The following is a 22,283-nucleotide window of genomic DNA, read 5'->3' as shown; positions in this document are numbered from 1 at the left end:
ATGTTTTTTTCATGTTATAGCGCCACCATGTGGCCAATCGCCGCGATTGTTTTACTGTCACCTCAGATTGATCTCTTACATATGTGTACTGAGTCTGGTGAAGATACCTCATTTACTTCTGGAGTTATAGCCGTTTTAGTAAAATAGGCTCCTCCCACTACGTTAATTTTGCGCCCCCTAGCGACCGTGAATCGAAATTTCAACTTTTTTTCGATAATTTTTGATCTTCAGAATTCAGAGAACAATTCTACACTGGTTTAGTTCCGATCGGGCGAAAAACCTAGGACTAGTTCGCAAAAGTAGTTTTTTGACGAAATTCAAAATGGCGGAAAAATTTGCATACCGGAAATGAAATCGGAGATATACGTTTTGTTCTTCAGGAGTCCAGCTTTCCATTGATATAAGACACTTGAGTCTACAACATACGGTCTAGGAGTTATGACCAGTTTCGCGCTTTTGGTCGCTATAGCGCCACCTATGGGTCAATCGGGGTCATACTCTCTGAACCTCTCCTCGATTTTTGTACTACCATCTGGCAAAGTTTCAAGGTTCCAGCTCTTACGGTTTGGGCTGCACGATGCGTTTTACGGCGGAAGAAAAATAATAATAAAAATCAGCACAATTACAATAGGGTTTCAGCACTTCGTGCTTGAACCCCTAATTAGCATGAAAAACAGAATATAATCCCACAAAATGCAGCGGGCTAAAGAAAACATTGTCGGACCATACCGCCTAAAACTAAATCCTAATGCAAAAACGAGATATGACGAGAAAATAAAGGGAATCAAAGGACTGGATCCTTACGAGCAGAGCGACTGGTCAAGGGACGTCAAACTGTTGCCCAACTTCCAGCACCCATATATATACAACTATATGATATTAAGTGTTAGTGCATACACACACGAAGTTTTCAGTAACTTCAAGTCGCTGCAGCAAGCCCAGGTCTTTTTTACAGATGGATGGGTCCAGGACCTGGAGATCGTAAAAGTGGGAAAGAAAACTGTCGTCCGTTCAAATGTAAGCTAATGTTTTAAGCACCACACTCCTCGCTCTCTCTCATCTATCTGCATGCAGTCAGAATTCAACAAACCAACGTGTGTGTGTGTGTGTGTGTCTGGGTGTGTCTATGTGTGTGTGTGTGTGTGTGTGTGTGTGTGTGTGTGTGTGTGTGTGTGTGTGTGGGAGAGGCGCTGGCGCGATCGAACAGTGGAAACATAAAAACATACTCTGTCATTTTGTTCAATTGTGTAAAGTGTTTACTTATATTTGTGTACACTTTTGTGAAACTGTAAACTCTTGTCAAACTGTAACCTACAACTGTCACCCAACCAAAATCTCTCTCTTTCTCTCTCTCTCACACACAGTTTAAAAGCAAAAAATATTTATCCAACCTCATTTAAAAACAGTCTATCAATGCCATCTTTTGGACATTCATCATATTGCATTGGTTTTAATTTATTGTCCTCAAACAGAGCTATAATCTGTTTATTTTTAAGTTACACTTAGATTAAAAAAGAAAATCAAATGTATTTTAATGGTAGTATTATTTTATACAGAAATACATTATTTATAATTAAGATGAGAATAAAGTTGCTGTTAATTAAAATTTTAAGGAAAACAAATATATTGATCTGAAATATAGCAAATTAATTTTAAATTAATTCAGGTACAATTACCAAACATATCTCAAAGTCTTTTTGTTAATTTAATTAATAAACTAATTATATAAAACTATTGCCAGTGCACTACAAATAAACTGGTTCTATGCCTTTACTTTATTAATAAAACTTATTTAAAAAATACAAGGCTTAAGACATTTATTTTCCTTTGGTGGTCCAGCCTGAGACACGCACGATAAGGGTCAGGAAGGGTCGGGGTAGCTAAGGGCTGCATTAAGAAAGAGGGGAGGGATGAATGATGTAAAGGTGATGAATGGTTTACATGTGGGGGCTGGGGGCAGTGTGTTGTATGTATGAAGGGAGTGAGTTTACTGGTGTTGTGGACAAATCAGTGTAGTATGCAGGTAAGCCCATCCATCCCCAGCCCACTTCCAACCACATTGTACCCCTGATTGGCTGCATGCATCAAATAGCTCAATGTGTCTTACTAGTACTGTTTTGTATTTCTCTACAAGCTATTAATAATGCTTTTATTGTCTTAGGTGAATCACTCCATGCGACTCAGCCAGAAGCCCCTACAGCCATGGGTCATACTTACAGCATCTGGGGAAGTGGAGAGCGCTCACTGCACTTGTATGGCTGGAGTGGCAGAGAAGTGCGCACATGTGGCAGCCCTCCTGTACAAGATCGATACAGCTGTGCGTCTGCGGGGAAATGTGACTCCAACAGATGTTGAAGCATACTGGGTGATGCCCTCCAATATAACCAAAGTGCAGGGAGTGCCTGGCCATACTATTGATTTTACAACAAGCTCAGCCCGAAAAAAGGCACTTGATCGGTCAGTCTGTGGAGACACCAGCACAGCACCCAAGATCCGGACCCGCTCAGGTGGCACATGTTTACCGCAGAAGACACTTGCCGATTTAAAACCCCTCACAGAACTCATGTATGCACACAGGTCCGGACTGTGCTCTGTAATGGAGGAATTCTGCCACCTCTATGCTGATCCCATTCAGCCATGTGTCCTGCCCAAGTCACTGCTGCGTCTTCGCGATCCACAAATGGATGGCTGTGACTTGTCGGTCCTGCTTCAACACTGTGAGAGCCTGACACACCTTGTGGCAGTGACAGCCACAGAGGCAGCTGCACTGGAAAAGAACACAAGACAGCAGCACAAGTCTGACATATGGCACAGCACACGGGCTGGAAGGATAACCGCCTCCATCATGCACGCTGTTGTCTCCACCTCCATAACCAGACCAGCAAAGTCAACTGTGGAGAAGGTGTGCTATCCACAGAAACCTTCACTGAGAAAGACTGACAATGGCCCAGAGGCCATTAAATGGGGGAGAGAAAAAGAGGATACTGCAAGGGTCTCCTACATCACACAGATGGAGCTGCGGCACAGGGACATGAAAGTGGAACACTGTGGATTCATAATCAACCCTTCTTTCCCTGAAATAGGCGCGACTCCTGATGCACTTGTGCATTGTGCATGTTGCGGGAAAGGATGTGTGGAGATTAAATGCCCTTTTAAGCACAAGGACCAGAACATTCTGCAGGCATGTACTGACAAGGAGTTTTGTCTGCAGTTCACAGAAGGAAGGATGGTGTTGAAGCAGACCCACAAGTACTACAAACAGGTACAAACTCAAATCTTTGTCACAGAGTCACAGTTCTGTGACTTTGTTGTTTGGACGACCAAAAGCCTTGCAACTGTGCGTGTCATGCCTGATGTAGAACTTTGGGAGACGCTTTTGCCAACCGCACAACATTTTTTTTACAAGGTTGTCCTACCTGAGCTTGTAGCCCATCACTACACTCAACCCCCACCCCCTGTGCCATCAGCCGATTCCCAGCCAACAGACAAACCCAAAAAACGAGCACAGAACACAGTCAGAAAAACATTGGCCACATTACATCCAGGTAAAACACCCAAGCACAAGGTTTTCCAACCAGCCCCTACCAGCACCCCACCTTCAGCTGACCTACCTGTGCCTCCAGCTGACCTACCTGTGCCTCCAGCTGAGCTACCTGTGCCATTATTTGATTCACAGCCCACAGACAAAAACAAAAAACGAGCACGAAAAAAAACAATCAAATTGGCCACACTGCAGCCAGGTAACACCCCCCAGACCAAAAGAAGGGCATGTGAAAAGGCTGTGTTGTGGTGCATTTGCAGACAGCCTGAAGAGCTTGATGACATGGTTGCTTGCGATAATCAGAACTGTCCTATACAGTGGTTCCATTTAGGTTGCGTGGGACTCAGCAGCGCACCAGCCAGAGAAGAGTCATGGCAATGCGATGCTTGCACATGTCTGTGACTTATCACCCACAACCTACCTCATACATTTCCAGTTCTTTTCTATGGATTCTTTATAATGTAAATGTCTTGATCTAAATGTATTTACATGTTAAATATGTAAAGAAACTGAAATTAAGTTGGTTGTTACTTCTATTCAAGTTATGTAATTGAGTTTGTAATTGTGTTAATACAGATAAAGGAGGCAGAATTTCATTCAGTCTTTGTGTATTTTATTTACAGAGATGGCTAAAAATCATTACATGTGAGAAGAGACATTACAAAATCTTTTGGAAAACAAAAAAAACATTTACATATTAGATGTGAGCATGGTGTATAATTTTAACACGACGGCTTCACAACAATACTTGGACACATATTGGTCAAAGCACAGCACACAACCACAATTTTATCCAGCAAAGTCTTATCCTCCCCCTCACAAGGCACAACAAATCCCAGGCGTATTGTGTCATTTAATATGTTAAACTTAGAGCGCATACACCCTATCACTCGCTCCACGTGGATCCTGACATGAGCTAACTTCCTGGTCTCTTCCACATCTTTTGCATTAAGTTGGCTGTGGCCCCTGGTGAAGGCAGGTATTTTCAGCGTAGCACCCACAAGGGCAACACTTTCTTTAATATCAAATCCACGGTCCGCTAACACTAGGTCTCCAGGCGAGAGCTTCTGAAGAAAGCCACAGTTCTCAGTGATCTGTTTATCACTGGCACGCCCCCCCCCCCCCCCCCCCACCCTTTGGAAATGAAAGAGATGGTACCTTGTGGTGTTATGCCAATGAGATATTTCATTGTGTGCCTGCTTTTATAGTTTGAATATGTCTGTGCCTTTGCACGTAGATTTTGTGCCCTTTCAATGAAAAGCTCGAAGCAGTCAATAATAACAGTAACACGATTCCCAAACATCTCTACAAACTGATGTGGCATGCTTGCCTGTATACAATGTCGCTTTGGCCAGTACACCAAAGGGCTGAGGTGTGCATGCAGTACATTGATGGTCTCAGTGAACAGATTGGATGCGGTTTGTCGGCTAATGTCAAAGAGGTGTGCAACATGTTCGACAGGCAGATCAAGTCTTAAGCGCATAAGGGTCTGGAGGAGCATTTGAAAATGGGAGAGTTTTCTTTCTTTTGTTTTTGGTAGACTGGGAATGACTTGCATCAGTACACCCATCAATAGACTGAAAGATGGAAGGCCAGTGTAGTACTTCACTTTTGAATCATTGTCTTTGAGAAAATTCTCATCCAGGGCCTTTTTGGAGAGCTCTCCCTTCAGTTTTCGATTCTCCTCCTGCAAGCGGATTATTTCTTTGAGTCTGAGGCCACACATGGTGCACTTCTGTTGTTCATCTGCATTCCCCATTGGAGCACCATCATCCCCTGATGTTTCAGTTTCCATATCTTCCTCTCTCCCTGCATTGTCTGGGGCTGGTGGTAGGGGCTGAGTCTCTTGTCCTTCCATCTCAGCCACAGGTGCAGAGTAGTCTAATTGTAATAACAATAAGAATAATAAACTGTAAATCTCTGTATACTTGCCTGATGCCCAGGGCCCACTGTTTTCACCATTGGACATAAATATATTGAGCCTACTTGCATCTGTTACCAATATTTACCTGGGAACAAATGTGCTGCTTCATTCAACTCCGTCTCATGATCGGTGTGGACAGTGCCCGGCGATGGGGGTGGATTCACGGGACCTTCCATCTCAGTTGCAGGTGAAGTGTCTGACAGTAACCATAAAAAGAAATTGTGTCATATCACAACCTCTATTCCTAATGAATCCAGATTAGCTATACACAGGAGGCAACATACAGTACCGTTCAAAATTTTGGGGTCAGTAAGATTTTATTAATGTTTTTAAAAGAAGTCTCTTCTGCTCACCAAGACTGCATTTATTTGATTAAAAAAAACACACACACAAAAAAATTCAAATTTTAAAATTTTATGACAATTTAAAACAGTTGTTTTCTATGTTAATATACAGTAAAGTGTAATTTATTCCTGTGATCAAAGCTGAATTTTCAGCATCATTACTCCAGTCTTCAGTGTCACATGATCCTTCAGAAATCATTCTTATGATGATTTGATCACAGGAATACATTACACTTTACTGTATATTCACATAGAAAACGGTTTTAAATTGTAATAATATTTCATAAAATTACTGTTTTTGTTTGCATTTTTAATCAATTACATGCATCCTTGGTGAGCAGAATATACTTTTAAAACATTAAAAATCTTACTGACCCCAAAAATTTTGAACGGTAGTGTATATTGTATTCTTTTACTATTTACCTGGGTATAAAGGTGCTGCATTATCCGACTCAGCCTCGGGACCAGTGTTGTCAGTGCCTCGCGATGGGGGTTGCTGTTGTTGTGACCTCGTCGTCGCTCTTCTCCTAAACCGCTTGAACCGGTCTGTGTTCGTAGCTTTGACCTCAGTATGGCCGAGGTACAGAGAAGGGGCCCAGTCAGGATCACACTCCAACATTTCATAGGCAGGTTTGCCTGCAAACACAGTCACCAAATAAATTGCTATGTAGCCTAGATGTACAACATTTAAAACTGATTAACGTTACGCTTTAGTACATTGGTAACTTGCTCATTTTCTAGCCATTTCATGCTAGTTAACAGTTGACATTGGCCTAACGGCAAATCTAATGGTCAGGTTAAGTCACACAAAACACGCTGGTTATTTGCCCACAACATAACATTTACAGAGAGTAATTGTAACTTACCTTTGTGGAAATGCTTTGAACACACCATCATGTGTGGTGGAGTGTTATCGAAGGTAATCTTGGGTCTCCTTACTGCTGCTATCCATGCCATTCGTCGCCTTTTTGTCACCTCTGAAACATGGCTTGTACTATTATTTTTCCACGCTGGAAAACGATAAAAGGATATTACGTTCTTAAGCTTTATGCCACTTCTATCGTGAGAACGACTATTACAGTTTATAACACAGCAGGTAGACGGCATCTTGAACACTGCGTTCTTCCCTTCCCTCCATGCAATGAAGTTTGGCGCCTTATGTTTGTGCCGCGGATTCCCAAAATGCTTTGCGTTCACCACTGGGAATACGTCATGATGACGTCATGATGACGACACATTAGCAAGCCTTATAGCGCGTGCTGCTCATAGACTGTAAAAAAAATATGGACGTAGTGTCCGTGACGTCACCCGTAGGTTTCTGAAGAGCATTTTTGAAGCCTAAAGTAGGCGGAGCCGGCCGTCGCCATCTTGGCCTTGCGTCACTCCCGGATAACAGAAAATAGGCAAAGAGGCGGGGCGGGAGTGGAGCTGAGGAGCCTTGCTAATATGATTCTGTACTATTCTGCTAGTTGAAAATGTATTATGCAGTAACTTAATATTACTCTGAGAGTGTGTGTGTGACAGTGATTTATGTGCTTAACGTTACATGTCAGTCACTCTCTTTTTATAGTCTATGGTCCGTCAGCGCGGCATCGCTCAAGTTCGTAGAGATGAGCTTATTCAGTCCATTTTAAATTCTGATTTTGGCCGCCTCTCAAATGGGTTAAACCATAGATATATTGCCTATGAAGTTCAAGTAAATGCGCTAGAAAATCCGCGCTCATTCATGGATGTGCATTTATTGCATGGACGGAGAAAGCACCGACACCTGCAGGATTTCATCTGACGGTACTTAAGCATATTATAATCTATCTGTTCCGTGAGAGCAGAACGAACGAGCCTTTATTGACGTTTTTAAATCTGAAAACTCCAAAAAGCTACGAAATTGTCAGACATCCATTAGTGCATGTTCACAGAGGAAAACAACTGAAATACAGCGCTGGTTGTTCTCTCGAACGATACTCGACGACGGAATCCTAAGCCGTGGGCGAAGTAATGGGTGTATTAAATTGTATGAAATAATCCCGGAAAAAAGCACAAAACACTGCAGAGATGGCAAGTTCAGCAGCTAAAATTTGCTGAGGTGAAGTGACGGCTAGTAACAACAGCAGACAAACAGCTAGCAATGACATCAGCGGGAATCCATCTGTCACTCAAGTGGCCACACCCTTAATTATGCAGAACTTTAAGTATTAATCAACTAAACGGATGAGTTATAAAAAAATTCACCCCCCTCACAGTTGTTATGAAGGGCAAAATTAGCTGTATAGACCAAAGCCACATAGAGATCCAGGCTGTAAACATGTTTTTTTCCGCTGTAAAGTTGGTAATTTTAACATGGGGGAGATACAGATTTGACTCACTTCTGCAGCCAGCCCAAGCGGCCAGTTAATGAATTGCAGTTTAACTCACTTCCGTGTTGGTTTCAAGAGAGAGACGGGGAGGTTGCCGCTTGGTGCTGCTCCTGCACCGCACACACACTGCACACGGGAGTATGTGTGAAACGGGCGTTAGATCCACCTACAGTTCTTAGAAACTTAGATGTGTCACGCACATTATATCTCTTTTTTTTCGTACAACAGCAGCACTCATCTTGTTTGTTTATAGCGGATGCCGATGAAGACAGTCGTAAACCGGAAACTGATATGCCGACTTCTGACAATAGCGGAAGTTCGTCGCGGCGCTTGTGCACGTAGCCTATTAGTAACCATGGCAACAGAACACTTGGGAAAGTACAATTTGTACTAAAATCAAATGCTATTCTGAATGTTGTCGATGTCAGTAATGGTTACAACCCTGCCTGAAACTAAATTAACTAACTAACATAATTAAAATGTAGTCACTTGTGTTCTTTATATGAGACAAAAAGTGGAGAAATATATGAGACATTCTCAATGGTAGTGGCAAGATGTTTGTAAGGGACAGTATTTTGAATGACCTGTACATAGTTGTGTATGTAAAGTATATTCAGGCCTACATTGCAATGCCCTCAGAGTGAACGAACTGTATGAAAGTACTGTCAGTAATGTGCCAAAACATATTAGAGAAGTATGCAGTAAGGCAGCTTGGCTTCATAAACTCTTTAACATTTAAAACACATTAAGATGACAGGTTGACAGCTTCACACCTGCTGTGTTTTAAACTGTTTTGAAATAGCTCTCATTGTGTAAATAGTCTGAGTTCAGCAGCTCATTAAGGCTTCAATAATTTATAGCCACAAACAACCAACAACTATCAAGCTTCTCATCACTCACAGCCCTAAATGCCTTCAGGGGATATAGTGTTTAGCTCAGAAATAAACAGATAAAGCAGAACATGATTTACACACAGCATTTATTGTGTTTTGAGTTCTAAAAAATACATTTTACAAATTAAAGAAAAGTGCATTCAATGTTTTAACACGTTAAATGTCAAAACTCATGGAACCGCCTAGTTGATACATATAAATTATTTTTCTTTGTTACCATTTCAAACTTTTTAAATCAAAGTTAACATTTTAAATTGTCCACAAACTGAATAATTCAGATGCATAAGGTTGCAATATAAATAACAATAAGCCATAAATGTTTGATTACATTGTTTATCATGTTTGAAGGAAAAATGTTTAATACTTTTTTTATATCATGACAGTCATCAAGACATCCAAAGTAAGGTCCTGAATTATGACACTTGGCTGCAGTGACCCCATTCAAAAGACTGTGTGTGAAAAGCGTCATGAGACGTGAAAAGCGTCTAAACCGGACACCCACATTCCTCTATCTGGTTTCCGCTGTCAAAGCTACATTTATTTCTGAACATGCCAACTGCTAACATGGACCATAAGGAGTTCGAACAAACAGCTGCAAGCTTAGATCAGCACCAACTAATTACCTGGCATAATTGAGTTAATTGCAGTCTTGAGCTTTGTATATTTGTATATTAAATATTTTATTTCAAATAAATTATTAATAGCAACACATGTTATGACAAATTAGGTCTGAGGCCTTCATAAATTCCCTTTCTTGATAACCAACCTAAAGGTAACAGTTTAATTTAATGGTAGCTTTTTTTTGTGTGTGTATTGAATTAATCAGAATCATATGTTGCTGAATTGCTTAAGAGTAAACCTCTCTAGTGGAGGACTTTAAAGATTACTCTTCTTTTCATAGTTTCTTTACTTCTGCAGTAAATTAATTACTTAAGTAGTGTTAACATATACCATGTGTCCCTTTTTGACACCCTGACATTTATGACACCCTTTTGAATGATTTAAGGCCCCCTTGTCACTCATGATTGACAGGTAATCCATGTGTCAAGTAAAACAGTGTCTCTGGTTTACAGTGCCAAACTGACTGGTCATTTGTTGAATCCTGGGTATCTGGCTCTTTCCAGTCTGTTGAGGGTAAACTGTTGCTGATTGTATTTTCCTTTGATTGTTGGGGGTGAAATTCACCAAAGCAAGTATTATGCAATGTTGACACCCTGAGTGTCAAAATCTTTGCTGTTTGATCAATAGGGTAACCTATATGTTAATTAAGTCAAAATATTTGAGTCAAGACATTCAGGAATACCATTACACCTACAACACACTGGCTATATTCATTAAAATAACATGTCTGGGGATGTTTTAAGAATAACTGTGTGTGTGTGCGCGCGCGCGCGTGCGTGCGTGCGTGTGTGTGTGTTGCAAAAGTCAAGTCAAGTCAAGTCATCTTCATTTATATAGCGCTTTTAACAATGTAGATTGTTTCAAAGCAGCTTTACAGAGATAAAAATTAATTTAAGGTAACAGAGATTGTTTTGGCTTTATAGCGGTTCTTTAATAAAGTTATTTTCCAGCTAAAGTTAGTTTTGATTGATTCGCTTACGTCGCAACGATCATTTGTTATTAAATTAGGGGCCGCTAAGACGACACCATTCTCTCTACACAGACTTTAAACGCGAATCTGTGATAAACACTGATGGCGTTCACATGCGCAATTAAGAACTGGTTCTATAGTTATGTGTGTTTGAATATATGTGCGCAGGTTTGTAATTCCCTACAAACCAAGCCTAAACAAAGCACTGTATGGAAGTAAAATAATGTCAAATGTTTTTGAAATAAAAAGCCTGTTGAATTGCACTACTTGAAAAAAAAATAGGCATTGCATTAACCATGCTTGCATTTTAATGCATTGTATTTTTAGTGCTTACATTTTTATGGGCTGAAATTCAACATGGTTGAATATTTAAGCTGTGAATATTTCAATTAATATTGCAAATTCGCTTCCACAAATTCAGTGGTTCAAATTCGACAGTAAATTCAACATTGACGTCCAGGAACTGCAGGAAAAGCAGTAGATTGCCGAGCACAGGGCCGGCTTTGCCGACAGGCGACACAGGCGGCCGCCTGGGGCACCATCTGCTGGACGGGGCGCAAAATTGCAGAATAAAAAAAAAAAAAAGTTAATTAAATGTATGTATCATATTATGAAAGCTGCGCACACGCTGTACACTTTTACTGTGCACTGTCCACACACTGCTTGTATTTGTCCATTTCTTTTACTAGATTATACAATCCTAAAAAACGACTGAGTCACTCTGACAGGCCAACTCACGCGCGTTGCTCAGCAACCGGGAGTGGCGCGAAAACATCTGACAGCTGGTTTTAGCTCTTTAAATGATGGGGTAAAAGTTGAACATGGACAGGTTACCACGGTAAAACTAAACTTTTTGTAGTTCTAAACTTTTCCTGGTTTAGATGAACACTATCTAAGGCTGCATCGAAAGGTAACTTTGCGTCTGCTGCCATGTTATATCCATAGATATAAACAAACTGCTTCGGTGTGTCGCATAAAAAAATTATTAAAAAAACTCTCGCCTTGGGCACCAAATAACCTAGAGCCGGCCCTGGCCGAGCATACTCTCCATCTGCTGTTAGTCGACCTCACCAGCAGGGGGTGCAAAAGCGCGTGTTGAAGATCAGCAACAGTTAGAACAAGTCATTCATTCATAAAACTCATTTACAGCAATGTAAGTGTATTTGTGATTATTATGACGGCTGTTTTATGTTAAATTCAGTGTCTTCACGGTTACTTTTCCTGTGTAGCCTACATGCATCTTTCTCTACCGTGAACGAGATTATAATGTTATTCCCCGATGCGGATATACAGATCCAATGTTACATTTTTGAGGTTGACATATATTTCTCTTGGTTGTTTAGTTGCCATAACTTTATATTGTGGCGATGTGCTGCATGCAGGCTATTAGGGTTTCCCTCAATACTTAAGGATTCCCCTGCATACTTAAATGATTCCCCTGCTGGACATATACAATGCTTAACGTAGCTTAATGGACTACAGTGATGTAAAAGACCAAACTCGCAGGCAAGCAGATGGACTCAGAATAACGCGCAAAGCTTAATGCTGAGCGTTTCCCAGTGATAGACTGGCATAAAGATGGCTTGATGTTGGACATTCGCACATTTAGGGACCGTCTCTAAAGTGTATACGACTTTGGTATACACGTTTCTAACTCCGATAGCATTTGAATAGAACGACTTGCAGTCATAAAACCTACTGTAAAGTGTTAATTTAGTGTCAGGCATAATGCGCACCCTTTGGATTTTTGATATGTATTCAAATAAATGTAAGTTTGCTATTGAAGTTAGAAACGTGTATGCCAATGTTGTATGCAACTTTAGAGACGGTCCCTAAATGTGCGAATGTCCAATGTCAAGCCAATTTTTACTTTTAGTCATTTAGCAGACGCTTTTATCCAAAGCGATTTACATTTAAACTAACAATAGGAGGACAATATGCAAGTGCTGTGACAGTTTAAGCTAATGCAATACACGTATGCATACTATTGATTTTATGCCAGTATATCACGAAACGCTCAGCATGAAACTTTGCGCGTTAAGTTCATATTCTGAGTCCACCTTCTTGCCTGTAGCCTATATAATAGCCTACAGCCTACTTCCCTAATAAGGTGCAAGATTGGTCTTTCATATCACTATCAACGGAAGGGAAATCCTTGAGAATGAGGTATTGAGGGAAACCGATTATAATCCTGTTCATGGTAGAGAAAGCTGATGACATGTAGAATACACAGGGAAAGTAACAATGAAGTTATTGAATGAAACATAAACACAGCTTTTGTGTGTTTATCATCTTTTCCGCATATACTGACACAGATAATCATTTTAATTTTATGAATGAATGTCTTCGTCAACAACAAGCGCTTTTGCACCATCTGATGGTGAGGTCGACTAACAGCAGATGGAGAGTATGCTCGGCAATCTACTGCTTTTCCTGCAGTTCCTGGACGTCAATGTTGAATTTACTGTCGAATTTGAACCACTGAATTTGTGGAAGCGAATTTGCAAAGCGAAATAAAATGGACCGAAAATTGCCTGTTGAATATTATTGGTTGTATTTTTAAACAGTTTGAATATTTTGGAAGTGAAATATGAAAGGTGAATATGGATTATTGAATTTTTAATAATGAAAAGGTGTTTGAAATGTTTTTAATTGAAATATTCACAGCTTAAATATTCAACCATGTTGAATTTCAGCCCATAAAAATGTAAGCACTAAAAATACAATGCATTAAAATGCAAGCATGGTTAATGCAATGCCTATTTTTTTTCAAGTAGTGCAATTCAACAGGCTTTTTATTTCAAAAACATTTGACATTATTCTACTTCCATAGCACTGGTCTTTCCTTATAAATTTTGATACAGAATTTTATTTTTATTTTGTCACTTCGGGGTAGGTACGCAGAACGAATTTTCCCGACAACTCTTTATCTGTAGAGTGGTAAAGGGATCCTCCATAGGGAGAGACTAGTTGGCACTTCAGCACTGCATTGTCATCGGGTCCAGGCGAAGGTCCTTTGTCAGATCTGGATACGGCCTGGATCCGACAGGCTGCGGAAAAACCTCGGGATAAACAAAGACACTAAAATTAGCGTAGATGCCATTCTTCTTATGATGTAACGAGTACATCAGGATTTATGGGAATTGTTCCCGGTTCCGGCTGACCTAATCTATGCAGCCTAATATTGAATTATAGATGTCTATAATGTATTATGTGAATGCTAGGTCAAAGAGATGTGTCTTTAATCTAGCTTTGAACTGACAGAGTGTGTCTGCTTCCCGGACAATGTTAGGAAGACTGTTCCAAAGTTTTGGTGCTAAATAGGAAAAGGATCTACCGCCAGCAGTCGATTTTGATATAGGTATTATTAACTGGCCGGAATTTTGAGATCGCAATAGACGTGAAGGATTATAATGCGTTAAGAGCTCGCTTAAGTACTGCAGAGCTAAACCATTTAGTGCTTTGTAAGTGCAAGGCCCGCTATATTGGTCCAATTGCCGGTTCGCCAATACACGGGGACGGTATCACGTGTTCTGTCCTCACTCATGCAAAGTATTGGTTGGTTAAATTTGTAATACATTGATCATATGTATTTACTCGTTACTTCATCTGACTCCATAAATGAAAGGTTTTAATAACATCTGTGCCTCACTATGTATGTTTCTAGAATTGTATGTATGTATGTTCATACGAATGTATGACTATTCCTTTTTACCATTAAATGAACAATGTCAAAATCAGTTAGAATAATCACATGTAACAATTTAATATTTCAGATATCAGAGATCAATTCCACAATCAATTCAAATATCTAGAACATGATTATACATTGGTTACACCAAATAATCTTACCCAGCTTGTACTTGAAATAGAGAGAGAGAAAGGAAAAGAAAGAGAAAGAGAGAGAGAGAGAGAGAGAGAGAGAGAGAGAGAGAGAGAGAGAGAGAGAGAGAGAGAGAGAGAGAGAGAGAGAGCCCGAGCACACCTTCCTTTATCCTCCTTTGACCAGGTGATATGGGGGATGGGGGAGACCACCCTCAAATGGCTTCTATCCCACAGAAGGGGGGTTGCCTTATCTGGCCTTATCTCTAAACCAGTTTTCTCTAAACTTCTATAAACCTTATTTCCTTTTATTTTATCTATCTGGATATGAGATATCTGTACCACTCACTTTGAGACATTTCAAATGATACCAAAAGCATAACAGTCAATGATAAACATTCACATTAAACCATGTTCTTGTGTGAGTTCTTTGTTGTTTCTGAGAGGAAGTCAGGTTGTATGGGGGAGGTCAAATGTTAATTAGCCAGCCGGGCCCTTTTGTCCCATAAATCAGGCCTCAGCCAGTATTTTCAGTCTTACATAAGTAATCAGCAATATTTCAAAATGTATGCAATGTTTAATAGGCAGCCAATGCAGTGTTGACAGAACAGGGCTAATATGGTCATACTCCCTGTTCTGGTAAGAACTCGAGCAGCTGCGTTTTGAACTAGCTGTAGTTTGTTTATTAAGCGTGCAGGGCAACCACCCAGTAGAGCATTACAATAATCTAGCCTTGAGGTCATGAACGCATGAACTAATTGTTCCGCATTTGTCAATGAGAGCATATGGCGTAATTTAGATATATTTTTAAGATGGAAAAATGCGGTTTTACAGATACTAGACACGTGACTTTCAAATGAAAGATTGGTATCAAAGAGCACACCCAGGTTCCTAACCGACGACGAAGACTTAACAGAGCAGCCATCAAGTGTTAGACAGTATTCTAGATTATTACGTGAGGAAGTTTTTTGTCCAATAATTAGAATCTCTGTTTTTTCAGAATTTAGAAGTAGGAAATTACTAGTCATCCAATTTTTTTATTTCAGCTATGCATTCCGTTAATTTTGTGAATTGGTAAGTTTCGTTAGGTTTTGAAGAAATATACAGCTGAGTATCGTTAGCATAACAGTGAAAGCTAATTCCATGTTTCTTAATGATATCTCCTAAGGGTAGCATGTACAGAGTGAACAGCAACGGTCCTACTGAGCCTTGTGGTACGCCATACTGAACTTGTGATCGATAAGACATCTCTTCATTTACTGCTACAAACTGATAACGGTCAGATAAGTATGATTTAAACCATGCTAGTGCAATTCCACTAATGCCAACATAGTTCCCTTTCAAGGGAACTCGCGTTGCGTCGAATTGACGCAATGGGGAACGCTTTGCGTGATGACGTCTTGAAGCACATGTAAAATCAGTCCAATGGTGTGGCGGAACGTCAGAGGCGGGTGACGTCACGTACCAGGAAGCTATAAAAGCCGGCCCGAAACAGAAAACGAAAGCTTTCTGAGTCTTCAGTTGCGCTCTGTGTGAAATCTGTCTGTATATTTGGTGTTGTCTGTCTATATCACATATATATATATTCAGTATGGCGAGCAAGCAGCAGTTTAGAGTGTGCGTCCATCCCTGCCCGCGTTATTTAACGGGAGGTGATACTCACGCTCTTTGTGTTGTTTGTTTGGGTGAGGAGCATGCCCAGTCAGCACTCGAGGGTGGTGACAGTGTGCATTGCGACGCGCTTCCATTGCGTTCGCTCCGATCCCGCTTGGCTCGGTTCAATCCCGATCGCGTTCCCCAGGGCTCTGGTCCCGCCGCTGCCGAGGCACGGCGGCAATCACAGACCTGGGGTTCGCAAATGGATCTATCAGTGGATGTTGAGACGGGCTCTGCCTTATCTCAGCCTCCTTCTGATAGATCCAGTGCCTCTCATCAGGGTGTGGAAGCACGCGCTGCGGTTTCTTCCCCCCCGATGGAGGCACCAATACTGCAATTGTCCAGCTCTGAGGAGTTGGACGTTGTTAGTATTGACGCTGAGTCTGAGGATTTGCCACCTCAGTCTCATGTGTTTGAAGAATTGCTTGATGTTATCACTAGAGCTGTCGAGCGATTATCTATTGAGTGGCCAGAAGATAGGCAGGGCGCTCGTTCGAAAAGCAAGCTCGACGAACGTTTCCTGCCATCTCGTGCACAGCCTCAGCGCAGAAGCCTTCCGTTTTTCCCCGGTGTGGAGATCGTGGGGGAAACCAGTGTCATATCGAGTGTATACTGCACAAACATCACACTATTCATCCATTTACAATTATAAAGAGCATGGTTATGGGGAGATGCCGAGGGTGGAAGAGACCCTCGCGAGCTATCTCTCTCCAGAAACAGCATCTTCTCTGAAGGCTCCTGCACTTCCATCCAAGCCAGTAAAAGTTACATCTTCCCTGGTTCATAAAGCTTATGCCGCCGCCGGTCAAGCTGCAGCGTGTTTACATACAATGTCCATAATGCAGGCTTACCAGGCTGAGTTATTGGGTGATTCTGAGGATGGCGGGGGTATTAGTGCTGATACGGTGTCTGAACTGCGTAGAGCCACAGATTTGTCTCTCAGGGCCACCAAGGAGACGGCTAAATCCATCGGCCGCTCTATGGCAGCCCTGGTGGCCACTGAGAGGCATCTGTGGCTCAACTTAAGTGACATAAAGGACAAAGAAAAACATGTTCTTTTAGATGCACCAGTATCCACTCAAGGGTTATTTGGAGATGCAGTTAACAGTGCTGTAGCTAAATCACAAGAAGCTTCAAAACAGGCAGCTGCACTTCAGAAACTTCTCCCCCGCCATTCTTTCATTGAGGCTGCTGAGCGGGAGCAGCCTCACTCATCTAAAAAGAGCGCTGAGCACCGTGCCACTCAGAAACAGAGCGTTTCCTCCCGTGCTCCCCCACAAAAAGCTCGGGGACACGGAGGGCGCTCTCAAACCCAGCAGTCTTCGAGGGGTAAAACGGATCTGCGGACCGTTATTACCGCCAAGAAGGCTGCTGGGAAAAAGTCCTGATGTCTGAGGGCTCAGGACAAATGAGGGTAGTCCCCCCGAAGCAGAGCGGTTAACACCTCTTTTCACGGTGCCCGTCTCTCTTCGGTGCCCTCAGGGGACCGTTCTGCCAACCCTGCCGCCTCCGGTGTTACAGGGCGCAGCGGTCTCCGGCGAGCACATATCTCAAGGTCCACCCGGAAACGTAGTGGCCTCGGGATGCCCGCCCCCTCTGAGGAGGGTGCTAGAGCAGTCTGTTCGGTCGTTCCCTGCCGGTGCGCCGTTACAGGGCGACGAACCGACTACTCAACAGCAGGAGAAAAATACGGTGCCGTCTCTTTTCGGTGCCCTCAGGGGACCGTTCTGCCAACCCTGCCGCCTCCGGTGTTACAGGGCGCAGCGGTCTCCGGCGAGCACATATCTCAAGGTCCACCCGGAAACGTAGTGGCCTCGGGATGCCCGCCCCCTCTGAGGAGGGTGCTAGAGCAGTCTGTTCGGTCGTTCCCTGCCGGTGCGCCGTTACAGGGCGACGAACCGACTACTCAACAGCAACACAATCCAGAAACCAGTCTCGAGAGGCTGGTACCTCTAGTAGAATCTTTGACAGCGTGGAAGCTACTGTCAAATGTTTCTCGTTGGGTCCTGCAGACCGTGGCAAAAGGGTATCAGATACAATTCTAGAAACGCCCAACTCGGTTTATGGGGGTCCTGCCCACAGTGGTGGGCCCCGAGCAGGTTCTGGTTATGGAACAGGAAGTAAACACTCTGTTAGAGATAGGGGCCATATAATATGTACCTCCCTCCGACAGGGAAACCGGGTTTTACAGCCGGTACTTCATAGTTCCAAAGAAGGACGGGGGATTGCGTCCCATTTTAGATCTTCGAGTTCTGAACAAGTCATTCATTCAGCTCAAGTTCAAAATGTTAACATTGAGACAAATCGTGTCACAGATCAGGTCCGAGGACTGGTTTGTCACGATAGACCTCAAGGACGCATATTTCCATATTTCCATCCGTCCTTGTCATTGGAAGTTCCTGAGGTTTGCTTTCGGGGGCAAAGCATACCAATATCGAGTTCTTCCATTCGGCCTGGCTTTATCACCCCGCACTTTCACCAAATGCGTGGATGCAGCTCTGGCGCCTCGGCGCCTCCAGGGTATTCGCATCATGAACTACATCGACGATTGGTTGATTTTAGCTCAGTCGCATCAGTTGGCGGTTCAACATCGAGATGTTGTTCTCGCCCAAATGAAAGAGCTGGGGTTACGGCTGAACGCCAAGAAGAGTGTGCTTTCTCCACTTCAGAGGACCACTTTTTTAGGCGTGGTTTGGGATTCAGTGTCGATGCAGGCGCGCCTGTCACCGCCACGTGTAGATTCCATCCTTGCAGCTGTGAAAAGTGTAAAGCTAGGCCAGCTACTCACTGTCAAACAGTTCCAGAGACTGTTGGGTCTCATGGCAGCAGCTTCCAACGGGATACCTTTTGGACTACTACACATGAGGCCCCTGCAGTGGTGGCTCTGGACCAGAGGGGTTTCCCCGAGGGGCAACCCATTTCGCACAATCAAGGTCACGCGGCGATGCCTACATGCCTTGGTTATGTGGAAGAGACCTTGGTTCCTGTCCCAGGGCCCAGTGCTGGGAGCTCCTTGTCGTCGCAAACTGCTAACGACGGATGCTTCCCTCACGGGTTGGGGAGCGATCCTGAGGGTCGCACATCTCAAGGTCTGTGGGAAGACCATCATCGTTCCTGGCATTCTATAGCCTAGAGATGTTAGCTGTCTTCCGGGCTCTGAGGAGCTTTATCACAGGTCTCAGGGGACACCATGTGTTAGTACATACGGACAACACGTCGGTAGTAGCCTATATCAACCACTAATGGGGTTTGCGCTCGCGCCCATTATCCAATCTGGCACGCCATATCCTCTTGTGGTCCCAGGGGACGTTGCTGTCACTCAGGGCAGCCTACCTCCCCGGGGTTCAGAATATAGGAGCAGACACTCTGTCGAGACAGGGGCCGAGGCCCGGGGAATGGAAGCTCCACCCCGAGGTGGTGGAGCTGATATGGAGGGACTTTGGTCTCCCTCACGCATCCAGCTCCTCTGGGACTGGATGCTATGGTACAGACGTGGCCGAGGCTACGTCTGTACGCTTTTCCCCCAGTGGCTCTGCTCCCGGGAGTTCTGGAGAGAGTTCGCAGGGACCGGGTTTCCTGGTTCTTATAGCCCCGCGCTGCCGGGCAGAGTATGGTTTCCCGATCTCGTGTCCCTCCTCGACGGGCATCCTCTGGAGCTTCCTGTCAGGAGGGGCCTTCTGTCCCAAGCAGGGGGCTCAATATTTCACCCCCGCCAGAACTGTGGAACCTGTGGGCTTGGCTTCTGAGGGGGCCCAGCTCATAGAGTCAGGTCTCTCAACTGAGGTTGCTGAGACCATTCTACAGTCCAGAGCTCCCTCCACGAGGAAACTTTATGCCCTGAAGTGGAGAGTATTCACTTCTTTGTGTAGTGACCGTCGGTTGGATCCAGTCAACTGCCCAATTGGTACAGTTCTGGAGTTCCTGCAGGACCGGTTCACTGCAGGTCTAACCCCGTCCACTTTAAAGGTTTATGTGGCGGCCATAGGTGCTTACCACATTCTTTTGGGTGGAATGTCTGTGGGGAAAGACCCTTTGGTATCTCGTTTCCCTCGTGGCACTTGGAGGTCCTCCTCCCTTTCGAAATCGGACCAGGAGGCGAATAATTTCGTCAGACGCATATGTCCACAGAGCTGCCCTGTGGCGTAAGAGTGATCAATTGTTTGTTCGCTTTGGGCCCCCTAACAAAGGAGGTCCAGTGTCTAAGCAAAGGATGAGCAAGTGGGTGGTTGAGGCTATCTCACTTGCTTATGAGGCGGCTGGACAGCCTTCTCCTTGGGCTGTCCGGTCGCACTCTACTAGGAGTATGGCGGCCTCTAAGGCCCTTATATCAGGAGTATCTTTACAGGACGTTTGTGATGCGGCAGGCTGGTCCTCACCGCACACCTTCGTCAGGTTCTACTCATTATTGTCTTCCTAGTGCTGCGCAATTGATTTCACACAGGACAGACATTTGTAGCTATGGTGGCGTTGGTATAGACGTTCCCCATAGCGTCAATTCGACGCAACGCGAGTTCCCTTGAAAGGGAACGCCTCGGTTACGACTGTAACCTCGGTTCCCTGAAGAGGGAACGAGCGTTGCGTCACCTTGCCATATCTCCTTCATGCCTGTCAGCACGACTTCAGACTCTACGAAGCTTTCGTTTTCTGTTTCGGGCCGGCTTTTATAGCTTCCTGGTACGTGACGTCACCCGCCTCTGACGTTCCACCACACCATTGGACTGATTTTACATGTGCTTCAAGACGTCATCACGCAAAGCGTTCCCCATAGCGTCAATTCGACGCAACGCGAGTTCCCTTGAAAGGGAACCGAGGTTACAGTCGTAACCGAAGCGTTTTCTAGTCTATTTAAAAGAATGTTGTGGTCGATGGTATTAAATGCAGCACTAAGATCGAGTAACACTAATGGAGAGATACAACCACGATCGGATGATAAGAGCAAATCATTTGTGATTCTAACGAGAGCTGTCTCGGTACTATGGTACGGTCTAAATCCGGACTGAAAATCCTCGCAGATATAATTTCTTTCAAGAAAGGAACACAGTTGTGAGGATACTGCTTTTTCAAATATCTTTGACAAAAAGGGTAGATTCGAGATCGGCCGGTAATTGACTAATTCTGTTGGATCAAGTTGCGTTTTTTTAACAAGCAGTTTAATCATAGCCAGCTTAAAGGTTTTTGGTACGTATCCTAGAGACAAAAACGAATTAATGATATTAAGAAGAGGATCTATGACCTCTGGGAGCATCTCTTTCAGTAGCTTAGTCGGAATAGGGTCTAACATACATGTTGTCGATTTAGATGAATTAACAAGTTTGCAAAATTCTTCCTCTCCTATAGCAATAAATGAATAAAAAAAATCCTCAGGGAGACTACAATGCACTCCCTGATGCGATACTGTAGTAGACGGTTGCATAGTTATAATTTTGTCCCTGATATTATCAATCTTATAAGTGAAGAAGTTCATAAAGTCATTACTGCTGTGCTGCTTGGAAACTTCTGGGTTTGAAGCTTTTTTTCCCCTTTAGTTTAGCCACCGTTTCAAATAAATACCTAGGATTATGTTTATTTTATTCTAATAGGGGGTTGAAAAATAAGCAGATCTAGCAGCTTTTAAAGCATCTCTGTAAGTAATCGAGCTCTCCTTCCATGAAATCCGAAATACCTCTAGTTTTGTTTTCTTCCAGTTTCGCTCCATTTTTATGGCTGCTCTCTTAAGGGCCTGAGTGTGCTCGTTGTACCACGGCGTTGGACTATTTTCTTTAATCTTCTTTTAGAGCAGCAGAGCAACTGTGTCTAAAGTGCTGGAAAAGAGAGTGTTAAAAGTTTCTTTTGCAATATCAAGTTCTTCTAAGCTTTCCGGGATGCTGAGATGATGAAACTGATTAGGAAGATTATTGATAAAGCAATCTTTAGTGGCAGAAGTGATAGGCCTAACATATTTATAACACGGAGTCGGCTTTGCAGCCTTGGCTAAATGTAATTTACATGAGATTAGATAATGATCTGAGATGTCATCGCTCTGCTGCAGAATTTCAACGGCATCAACATCTATTCCATGTGATAATATTAGATCTAGAGTATGATTACGATAATGAATAGGTCATGACACGTGTTGTCAAACTCCAATATAGTTTACAATGTCTTTAAATGCCAATCCC

At 43.1% G+C, this 22,283-nt stretch overlaps 2 protein-coding genes across 3 annotated transcripts in view; one reads left to right on the top strand and one right to left on the bottom strand.

Annotated features, from left to right (window-relative positions):
- LOC309499429 (uncharacterized protein) overlaps positions 1-22,283 on the top strand; it is a 211,653-nt gene that overhangs the window by 118,347 nt on the left and 71,023 nt on the right. The window lies entirely within an intron of this gene.
- On the bottom strand, positions 4,587-6,766 carry LOC309500135 (uncharacterized protein; the record flags this gene model as incomplete). Its single annotated transcript, XM_082171699.1, has 5 exons — positions 4,587-4,608; positions 4,675-5,422; positions 5,551-5,661; positions 6,233-6,445; positions 6,676-6,766. 5 exons carry the CDS (start codon positions 6,764-6,766, stop codon positions 4,587-4,589), a joined length of 1,185 nt encoding a protein of 394 aa, XP_082027825.1.

Source organism: Leuciscus leuciscus (assembly GCF_965113295.1).
Source record: "Leuciscus leuciscus genome assembly, chromosome: 5".
NCBI classification, from domain to species: domain Eukaryota; kingdom Metazoa; phylum Chordata; class Actinopteri; order Cypriniformes; family Leuciscidae; genus Leuciscus; species Leuciscus leuciscus.
Note: the sequence above shows the minus strand (reverse complement) of the source record. Positions and strands in the feature narration are given on the sequence as shown.